General features: G+C 42.3%; 1 protein-coding gene across 2 annotated transcripts; it reads left to right on the top strand.

The window, feature by feature from the left end:
* Positions 1-907: 907 nt before the first annotated feature.
* Positions 908-11,321, top strand: nkx3-2 (NK3 homeobox 2). 2 transcript variants are annotated; one of them, XM_035649595.2, is made up of 4 exons: positions 908-1,064; positions 3,732-3,869; positions 5,753-9,277; positions 10,063-11,321. In XM_035649595.2, the coding sequence occupies exons 3-4, from the start codon at positions 8,893-8,895 to the stop codon at positions 10,485-10,487; spliced, it is 810 nt and encodes a 269-aa protein (XP_035505488.1). In that variant the 5' UTR covers positions 908-1,064; positions 3,732-3,869; positions 5,753-8,892; the 3' UTR covers positions 10,488-11,321. The 2 variants fall into 2 exon arrangements, with proteins under 2 accessions (XP_035505488.1, XP_035505487.1); XM_035649594.2 differs by lacking the exon at positions 908-1,064 and having other exon boundaries at positions 3,450-3,869.
* The last annotated feature ends 280 nt before the right edge of the window (positions 11,322-11,601 follow it).

Genomic DNA, 11,601 nt, shown 5'->3' with positions numbered 1-11,601 from the left:
TCAATTAGATTAATTGATTGATAAACTTCTTTAAAAACTATTCTTAATGGTATAGTCAATAAAATGAGTAGCACCTGGATGCTGGCTTTAAGCAGCAGGAATGGATGAACAGATAAACCAATTCAAAATCAGTCATTAATCTTAATTTTGGTGATGAGGTTTCCAAGCTGTAGGACATAGTGACAGGGTTTGTCACAGCTCTAAAGAATCTCCACAAAAAGACGCACAATCCACGTTTGCAACAATTATGTAGTTAAATCGTGTCGTCCTGCGATCAGAAACAAAAAAACACATTTTACGGGCAACAGAACTGCCAGTACAAGGCAATAGAAAGTATTTAAGACTCTTTATGGCTTTTTATCACTTAAAGACGTCCCAGCACCAGAGAGACTCATATACTGTAATGTGCCGCTCTGGTTATTTGGGTTCTGACACTGCACCACCCCCACTTCAGCACTGGCATCTACGAGTTTAGGTGCAGTGCGGGAAAAGTTTGGACTTTGATACGAGACACCGACGACATAAACGGACCTCGAACCTCCTCACACACCAGCTTCTTCTGCTTCTGAGCAGCGTGAGCTGGTGGGAAGCAGTTGCACTTGATCCTGCAGAGAGCTGAGGGGAGGTGGTGGTTTCACACAGCTGTCAACTGGAATCGAGCTAACTGTTGGTTATTGAGCGGAGGGGGATCCTCGCGGGCTGCTGCCGGGGCTAAAGGGGGTGGAGGGGGATCACTCACTCCTGCTGCTGCCTCTCTGCACTGGGAGTGGTCTTTCCTCTACTGGGGATTTGGCGAGGCTGACTGGCACTGAATATAATGCTCTCCCATTCAGCCAACCCTCTCTCAAGCCATAAAAGTTAACAGGTGTTTAACGTCAGAAGTGCTTCACGCGAGAGTCATCGAAATAGCCAGCGACAGGCAGCGGGGAGGGGCGGCGGCTTAAGAGACTAAAAGTTTTTCTCTTTCTTTCTTTCTTTTGCAGTCGAGTAGAGATTTGGATCAACGTCTGGCATCTGAAGCTGCAACAGATACACACCAGAGTGCAGAAATATTCCTGAAATAGGTTTTTACACACTAACATGTTGGGTTCAGGTTGAGTATAGAATGGAGCGTATCAGCAATGTGGGGAAGTTATAAAACCATCATACATTTGGTCTTGTGGAAAAACTGAATTTTAAAGAGGAATCTTATTTAACTGTGATTCTCAGCTTAACTTACTTCCATTTAATTCTTATAATGAAAACCACCTACGTTGGCTTGCAAATTTAGCATAAGAACTAGTTTTGTTTTTTTTAAAGGACTGAGTTATAACAACCAGGAAGTTATGATAGAAGCAACAGTTTAAGCTCCTGAAAGTCTCAAGTATTCCTCAACATTAAATATGTATTAGTCAAAGTTCAAGTTCATCCCTAGTTGTCATTTGTTAAAAAAATGACGACTCAATTTTTGGGGGTTATGTTTCAAACACAAATACCAAATATTTAAATCATCACATTTTGATAATAAATGTACAGTGATCAGGTTTTAGACGGTTGAATTTATGAAGCAATATGAAAACGTCACCTAAGGCGATAAGAAATTATAGCAGAAACAAGAAAACAGTTCCCCAAATGAATTGATGATTAAAATAATTTTTAATTCATCAGATTTGAGTGATTAACAGTCACCGGATTCAGACAGAATCCAGTGACTGTCATCTTTGTGAGCCCCAACCACTTAATGTTGTTGATAGAGTATCCAGTCACTTTTAAAATGTAAGGTTTCCGGAGCCTTTAAAGGAAAAAATCTGGATGTTGATTGTTTATTAGTCTTGTGAAATCCTGATGAAGCTTATTTGATTTTACCACAGAGCTTCGTTGTTGTCGAAAAAAAAAATAGAATTAATGAGCCACTAAGTCCCTAATAGACATGTTCCACAATGAACTTGGGCACTGTAGCTTATTTGAGCAGATCAAAAGGAAAATACCATCCAAATCAAATCTCTTATTAATCTGCCACTGAAAATATTCCCAAATTAAATCACTATTTACTTACGTTTTAGTTGCATTTGCTAAAAACTGTAGCTCCAAGCTGTTAGCCTTTTTTTTTTTACATAAATGTGAAAATATTTGTGACCAGTTATGAAGATTTATATTTTCAGTTAAAAGACTTAAGTCTTGGTCATAATGAAAGAAGATTGTATAATATAATGCAGCCTTATTCTTGAAAGCTAAATAGTGCTGATGGATGAGCTGATCGATCAATTCATCAAATGACAGAAAATGAATTGACAACTATTTCTGATTACTAGTTAAAATCATTTATTAAATTGAAAAAAATGCAAAATATCAGCTGTTTCCAGCTTCTCAAATCTGTTTCACATCATCAAATTTCAATATCTTTGTGTTTTGGACCATTGGTCAGACAAAAACAAGTGAAAACTATGACCGGAAAGTTTTGAAATGAATCAAGAGGTTATTTGAAGCCCTGCACCTCAGGTCTAAACATTAACCGCTGTCAAAGAGACAAACCTGTTACCTGTAAACATCCAGGATGTCTTCATGAGCCAGAGGCTGCAGCTGCAGCCTGACACCCACTTCACCGTCTGAAAAGAAGGGGGCCCATAATATCACAGGAATTTCTAAATGGTCCTTAAAGTTTTCATAACTACATCAACTCCTATATGTTCAAAGGTGGTGTTTTTAACAACATGTGACTTGAAGCCAGTGAAAGGGTTTCTGCCTCTTTTTGAAGGATGTCTTTATTTAGGCGTGAAGCGGGCGGAGACAGGAGCCGGTCACAGAGCCCTGAGGAGGAGGCGGCGGGGCGAGGCCCCTCAGACCTGAGCGAGACGCCTTTCATGATGTGCTTGAGCTGCATGCATTATCTGTTGCGTGCCAGCGGCGGATGGAAGCGCGGTTGTCGGCACAGCAGAGACGAAAATAAACTATAAATCACGTCTGCACTATCTACACACATTAATTGGACTGTAACAGCGGGCTACCCCCTCCCTCCACTTCTGCTTCTGTGCCTACAGTAATGTAGCCATTGCTGAGATGTTTTGAATTTCTTCCAGGAGACGGAGGAACTTCCCTCTGCTTGTCTCTTGGTTCCATTTACTGTATTAAGTATTCTCTCCCAGGGGCTCTTCTATTTAGTGCTCCATCGCATGCGAGGATAATTTTTCCTTTGGAATGGGGGTTCAATTGTAACTGAGGGGACTAAAAGCGTACTTAAAGCTGGCAGTAACCCCCCCACACCCACCCACTTTCCAATGTAGAGGTTGATTAAGGGTGCTATCATGGTGGATCTGATATTTGGTAAGAAATCTATATGGCGTTTTGGGAGCATTTACTGTAAATGACTCTTGGCAGTGCCGCCTCTAATATTGCTCCACCTGAACACAATTTGGGGGGGGGGGTGTATGGCATGCTGTGAGCCTCCTTGTTCATACCAGCACACAAGAAAAAAAAATTAAAGAGCTGTCATAAACACACCCTGGAGAGGAGGGGAAACAGAGACGTTACCACAGCAACAGGCATGTTGCAGGCATTAAGCAAAGGATTTCTGTTTAACACGCAAGATTAAAGTCACAAGAAAAGGCAAGAAAAAGAAGCGGGGGCGGAGGCAAATGTAATAGCCCTTTAATGTGCCATTAAAGTTTATTTCTTCACTGGAAAGGTGGTGGGAATTTCACTGGCGGAGGGCAGACAGAGAGTCTGAGGGTAGTAAGGAGTCGTGTCATTTGTAGGTAGAAGAAGAGGCCCAGACGCAGCCCACCTCTTCCTGGCAGTGGTCATTACAGTGTGCAGAGAACATCTCATCTTTCCAGAGCAGGTCCTCGGCGTCACCAGCAGAGGGAGCCCTCCTGTCCAGCAACAGCAAACCAGTAAGGGCTTCATGTTCACTATGAAAACAGAAAAAAAAAACATATTCTCTAAACAAATTATCTTTTTTTCATAGCTGACCAATCATTTGAATTTAATTATGAAGCAAAAATGCCAACATTCAATGTGTCGGCTTAAATGTGATGATTTGCTGCTTTGTTTGTTTCTGATAAAAAGTGACATCTTCTCCATCTGAGGCTCAGGGGAAAAAATTTAATTTCGTAAACAGCAAAATAATTGTTCAAACTAGCTCCTATCACTGCTCCAATAAGTGGGATGGGGGGGGGGGGGGGGTCTCAGTCTTCGTGTCTGTGTAAAAATGTATTCCAAAATTGAGCTGAAACAGACTAATCAAGTGGCCAATTTCTAAAGTTAGTGTTATTAAATTCCCTTTTTCCTTGAATCAAAAATGAAACTAATTGGTTTGTTGCCGCTCTATACCTTATAGGTTTTTCCTTTAATATCCTTCTTCATAAGACTTGAACAAACGGCAATAAAATGACATCACAACATCATTTAGTACATTAAGACGAGTACAACAGGTACTTGTACTTGTTTACTCTTAAACAAAGAGGGAAATGTACATTTGCCATAGTTTCACACACACACACACACACACACATACACATACACACAAACATTTATTTACATAAAAAACATCATAAAAATACTGCCTACATCTGACTGTGAAGCTCTTTAAGATTGAACCAGTAATATTATTGTATAACGCTGACATAGAAACATTCTGCTAAATAAGTACTTTTGATATTTTGCTGCCAATACATATATACTTACATACTTTAACTTAAGTTATACTACATGCATGACTTTTGCTTGTACTGGAGTATTTTTACAGAAAGTAATTTATACATTTACTTCAGTAAATAATTGAGTATTTCCTCCAGTGACTCTGTTAGTTTCAGAACTGACTCTGACCTGAACGTCTCTCACAAGCACATCATACCTATATCACTCATATTACTAATAACAACAACAACAAATTGATCTAAAACATGCCACTAAAGTTACATTTTAAAAATTGTACTCAAATCATCCAGTGATTCTGAATTACAGCATTAAAATACAAATTGTACTTATTTACAGTGGTGGGAAGTAGCCTACAGTGAATCAAGTACTCAAACAGTACATCACTTGAGCTTTGAATTCTTCTCCACTAAATTTAGTTAATATCAATATTGCAATAGGAATTATTATTGATTGAAAAATCATTTTGTCAAACGTGACGCATCATTGCAGATGAATATACCCAGTATTAACAGTTAGATAAGGGTTCACAACATTAAAGTACCGCTTTCATGTTATTAATAATAATAATAATAATCAGAAGAAGACGAATGATGATAATAATTCATAATAATAACAACAATTACATTCACTTTTCATTTTTTAAATAAATGATGTTGCCAATACTTTTACTTAGATACAATTTTAAAAGAAACTTTCACTTGTTGTTGTTATTTTTACTTTGTGGTAATGTTGCCACCACTTCCACCTCTGCTTCACTACACGTGTGATATGAGAGTTGTCAAATAGAATAAAGACTTAATCCACAGAATAAATGATCAGGTGCTCAGGTGAACGAGTGAATGACAGGGGGGGGGTTGTTTTGTTTTTCTCGTGTGATGTCCTGCAGTTGTCTGAATGAAAACCAAGCTGCCGCTGCTGCTGCTGTTTACATTTCCTGCCACTTACAGCTACTTACTGCGTATTACTCCTCCTCGCAGTGTGGTTACCAAAACACGGTGCAACCCGCGGTGCTCTGCTCCGCATCACACTGATAGGCTCACACTGGCTCACCCTGTTGGAGAATTGGCAGACGGATCTATTTATTTTCCTTTTCTCTCTCTCTCTCTCTCTCTCCCAGGGTGAAGTCCTGTGTACGGCTCAGTGTTTTGGGACTAAAGCCAACAAAAATGAGAAAGACAGAAAACCAACCCTTCTTGTTCTACGACACAATGCAAACGATGTGATGTGCCACTTGGGTGGAATGAGCTGGGGTCCAACGGAACAAGGGGCAGGGTGTGTGAAAGTATCCAGACGGGGTCGGTGGTTTGTGCGTCCCCCCCCCCCCCCCAGTTGTGTTTCCACCGCCTGCGGTGCAGACCTGTGTCCCCAAGGTCACATCATCCAGGCCAGAGACAACGGCCACACTATCATTTCATGCTGCAGCATTAGATTCGTGTCAGAGCAGGGCCCGTGCGTGAGATCCGAGTTGGAGGTTCGTTTTAGTTGACTTGGGCAATTATAATTTTTGGGGGTTTTTTTAGGAGGAACGTCGGTCTTGCAGCCGACACGCACTGGACGCACTGGACGCGGTGTTGTGGACCGCGTAGAGGTAAAGTCCGCAGAACTGCAAATGCCACATTTTCCCTGCAAGCGAGCTCTTTTCGGTGAAACGCGTGCATCTGATGAAGTCGTGTTGCAAAATAGAGGCTCTATTGTGCAGAGCAACGCGCGGTGTGTTTGACCCCGAAGGCTCGAGATGTCAGGAGGAGGAGGAGGAGGTATTTCCAGTGGCCACTAGATGGTATAATATATGCACGCAACGGGTTTTGCGCAAGGTCACGGCTGCAGCACTGATCAATACTCCTCTGAAATCCGCCTGGTCGACGCTTTTCATTGTGTTGTAGTTCTTCTTATGTTGCCTGTTTTTAACCTTCTTTAGCATTCACATGCGTTCGGCGCCATTTACTGAAGAGATGCGGGTGGATTTTATGAATTTTCATAATTAAAAACAGATTATTATTCACGAGTCAATCTCTAAAACGCACAGACCATTACTTTCTCCTCTCGAAGCATTTCAGCATTTGCCAAATTGAAACGGGCACGTGTCAACAAAGAGAACAGACAGATCTGCTTTACCTGCAAACTCACTCAAGTTGAAGATCAGTGGAGACATTTTTAATCAAAAATTAATCTTCCCCGCGCGCAGGCGCTCGGAAGATTCGTGTGCAGAAAATATAGGCCCAAAGAGAAATAAGAAAAATAACGGAAATTTAAAAAAAAAAAGACTTTGAAAAACAAAATAAGACCATGTGGTCTGATGAGTTTTGAATTTGTAAAAATCAAAATAAGGACAGATTATTTGTTCGCGTAATCTCTTTTGGGATTCGAAATAATAATAATATTAATTAACAATACGTATTACTTTAAACGATAGTAACACTTTTATCATTAATAGTCATTAATATAGTTTATTACACACGAACTGCCTTTTTTTATTCAACTTCATATACATCTAATTCAATTTTTGAGGCTGCGTTAAACTAATGGTGATAAATAAATCAAATAAAACAAGAGAAATAACAATCTTTAACTGTATTGCTCTGCAGGACGTCACATAACGTGATGATGTTGTGGTGTTACAGTCTGCAGATCTGCTTTGTGTGCAGGCGACGGCAGAGGTCACGATCCGCATCTGCGGCGACAGATGTTAGTCCACTTACGGGCTGATGCCCGGTGGTGCTGCACACACTTCTGAATCAATAAATAAAACTGTTAGTACGATGCTCGAAGTTTCTATATGAGGTCTTGAGCTAAATAAAACCGAAGGACCGTGCAGGTAAAAGAAAACCAACACGCTTTCATTTCAATCTGCTAAAAAAGGCCAGTCTCAGAATTCATTCGAATATTAAATTTACGATGACAATTTACTTTTTTTTTTAATGAGTCACATTCTGCTGGTTAGAACCAGATTATTATTATTTATCTTATTTCCGGATTGTTGTTTTTTTTTCAGAAAATTGCTTCAGTGTTTATTGGCAAAGCTGATCTACTGAAACAATGACATAAGCAGCCTGTTACATGTTATCAGACATGGTTTTTCCCACATCAAATGAAACACCGATTTACTATTAAAATAATCTACACCAGGTCGAATTACTTCTTTTTTTCTCTCTCAAAGATTATTTGTACAATATGGCAAAATCTGGATTTTGCGCACCAGCTGCATGGGGCCTACCTACCTGGTCATGGCGACTCATGATGCAGGCTGCCAAGGAAGGGACGAGGATGGCCAACTTCGACGATTTTAAAGGATTTCAAACAATAAAACTTTTGATGGAGGAAACCGTCAAAATTGGACATGTTACCAAATAATCGTCACATCACACGTCAGCCATGCACCAGAATCCCAGCAGACCCTTTTGGCTGATGAAGGGTTAACTAAAAAAAGATAAGATATCCTCAAAATGTGTTGTCCTCATGCTGCATTCGGGTGATGCAGGGAAAGTGGGAGACACGACTTAAACGTGTAATTTTCGACTGGTGTTACTGCTAAAAATGTGATGTTTCTTGAGATCTCCGACTTTTACGCACGGGACGCTCCATTTCTTTTCTCCTATATTAAACCGAATTTTTAAAAAAAATCTGCACTTCAGTCAACTTAATCCCGAATCCTTAAAAATTAAACAAATAAAAACAACAAGTACATTTAATAGCACAAGCCACGCGGATGTACAGTTTGCTCTCCTGTGTTTTGTGATGTTTCCGTTGAAATGCACGTGTGTTGTTGTTGTTGTTGCAACCTTCACGTCCGATTTGCCTCCATGTGAAAAGCGTCGACTAAACTTTTCTTTCACTCTTTCCCCACTTGGTTGAAAGTGGACCTGACGTAATTTACAGTGGCCAATCGCAGAGGAGCTTTCCTCCTCCCCGGGCCAATGGGAAGCGACAAGGGGTTGCCTGTCAGTCACAGGTGAGGGTGGACGTTACAAAAAAATTGGGTGAAAAGAGCCAGAGAGCGGAGCGAGCCCGGGCTGATGGTAGAGCTATACGGAGGAGCAGCATCGTGCCTGCGGATGTAGCAGAAACTTTCCACGGCTTCTCCCGCGGGGATGCGACCAGGAATCAACACTGGAGGGAAAACAGTTCTGCGACAGCAATGCTCCACGGATGAAACCGTCTAAAATGTGGATGAACTGACATTTACTCCTCTATCCGGGCCGGTTCATTTCTCAACTTGAAGACCGAGCAAACTCTGTGTTTTTTTTTGCTGTAGTGAAAATGGCCGTTCGAGGCAACTCGCTGATGCCGTTCTCGATCCAAGCCATCCTGAACAAAAAGGACGACAGCCGACACTTGCCGGACTTGGACATGTGCTTCTCCAAGACGGCGTGCTGGAAAATATTTGGGGAGATGAACGGCGGGTCGCGGAGGGACGACGACGACGACAACGCGGAGGCTTGCGAGCCGACGGACCAGAAGAGCTACGACTCGGACTCGGGACTCAGCGACGACAACGACGGCAAGGCTCCGGCCGCGCGCAAGTCGGAGAAGGACGGAGACGCTGCGTCAGACGTGCCGGAGGAGAGCCCGCAGGAGGAGACGGACCACGAGTCCGCGGCCGCAGAGAACGCGAAGAGCGACAGCGAGCCCAACAATGCCACGGGTGAGTGAGTCAGACAGACAGACAAATATGCAACTGTACACTACACCAAAAACAATCACCTGTTCTCTGATTGGGATAGAACCATAACGACTTAGTGAAAGTATGACTTTGAAGAGCCTCATGCTCTTTTAATTCTTTCATCTTTTAATGATGAGGGGGTTTTTTCTGCTACAACACTTGTGTGGGATCATCCCGAGGGCCGTGAGTGTTATTGCAGGATATCAGGCCTGTTTGCTAAACTTCTCCACATCCTGCCAACTTTTACGCACAAACTGTCCTACTTTTACGCACGAATATTAGCAGATACCCTGGCCTTTTTTCAACTGTACCCAGCAGTGGGCAGGTAGTGTTTTCTTTTTTACATTTATTGGAGTCCTTATAGTTTTGAGCTAATTCATGCTACATTGACAAGATTTAACTTTGAATTCAAGCTATAAACAAAGCGCTGATTGAAGGCAGTTTTCCAAAAAAATCTAAAAAGTTATGATCTTCTTCATGCCTGAGGGGAAATACACTAGATCATATACTTGATGCGTTTCATTTGAAAACAGCCTCCAGCGACCTCAGGAAAAAAAAATCCAACGCAGTTTATTTATAACAAGGAGCTCAAACATATTTACAACGGCTCCCTCTCAGTGTTTCCTTTTGTTTTGAATGTTTCACATCCCAGAGCGTCCATCGTCCGATCAATAGAGGTTGTTTCAGAATAACAGCAATACAGGGATTCACTTGCATGCTCTCTCTCTCTCTCTCCCTGCGTGTCTGCCCCCCCCCCCCCCCCCTAGACTCCAGCAACCTGGACGAGAAGAGCCCGGACCAGCCCAAGCAGCGGAAGAAGCGCTCCAGAGCCGCCTTCTCGCACGCGCAGGTCTTCGAGCTGGAGCGCCGCTTCAACCACCAGCGGTACCTGTCCGGGCCGGAGCGCGCGGACCTGGCGGCCTCCCTGAAGCTCACCGAGACGCAGGTCAAGATCTGGTTCCAGAACCGCCGGTACAAGACGAAGCGCCGCCAGATGGCCGCCGACCTGATGGCGTCCACCCCGGCGGCCAAGAAGGTGGCGGTGAAGGTTTTGGTGCGCGACGACCAGAGACAGTACAGCCCGGGGGAGATCCTGCGGCCCCCGCTGCTTTCCCTGCAGCCGTCCTACTACTACCCCTACGCCTACTGCCTCCCCGCATGGACACTCTCTGCGTGTGCGGGGAATCAGTAAGAACTCGGTGACTGTATTTATTGGGGTTTCGTTTTTTTTTTTTTTTTTACTGTTTTGGCTCCCAGGAAATCAAACCATAACTAAACTATTTGTTTTTTTCCTGACAAGAGGAGGAGAATGTGCTCAGCGTCTCTGATTGAACTTGCCTCGTCGAGCGGTCCAGGCCAGACCAGACCATGGGGTTCCCAAAACTTTTTTTTCCAGCCCCTCCACATCCTCAAATACTTTAAAAGGACTCTATATTTTTTAGTAAGAGTCTGTCCTGAGGAAACCCATGTTAACTGCCTCAACTGCGGGTGAGCGGGGAGACTGGACCTCTTTATAAAAAGTCAGTATGTTAACCTCTGAGGAGTGACAGTAATAACACTAAAGTATTCCTCTCTGTGCTCGGGAGCCCCTCGAGGACCCCTGAGGCCCCCCGGAGCCCTAAACAGACTGAAACTGTCACCTTATGCTGGTTTATATTTGTCATGCGCCTTCCTACCTCTGCAGTGATTGGAAATAGGCATATTCCATTGACTTTTCAAAAATAACTGTCTCTGTTACAGGTTGTGTGTGATGTGTTTTGTTTTTTTTCTCTTGCTGTGTTTGTAAAGGTAAGATATTTCAGCACTTTTGAGCATATTACGTTACATTATGTCAATGTACATTATAGTTTGGACATGTACAGTGTCGTCAGACTGAGAAAGAGGCGGTTTGTTGTGGTGTTTGGGCCTGAGAGTGATCGTGTGGCAGGAATCAGGCTGAGACAGACCAACATGGCCTCATGTGTTACTCGTGTTAAAATAACTGTTTAGATCGAAAAACATTAAAAAGGAAACATATCAGGCATTACTTTCACTCGGACGCAATTTTATTTCAAAGTTTGTTTTTTTTATCAATATGATACTGGGACGAAGAAATAAATATTTCAATAATATGAATAAAACAGTCTGATTTTTAGTAATAATTACAACAAATTGAGCTCATTTTCAAATGGACTTTTATTGGCCACAGCATGTGCACGAAAACATAATTGGCCTCCTGTTACTGTTAACTGTTACATCTTGACATTATTGCATATAACCGTGTTCACTCCGGCAATAAACCGTGTATGTCCCTGCCCCAAAAGTCC

This window comes from Scophthalmus maximus, chromosome 9 (assembly GCF_022379125.1).
Source record: "Scophthalmus maximus strain ysfricsl-2021 chromosome 9, ASM2237912v1, whole genome shotgun sequence".
Taxonomy (NCBI): Eukaryota; Metazoa; Chordata; class Actinopteri; order Pleuronectiformes; family Scophthalmidae; genus Scophthalmus; species Scophthalmus maximus.
Note: the sequence above shows the minus strand (reverse complement) of the source record. Positions and strands in the feature narration are given on the sequence as shown.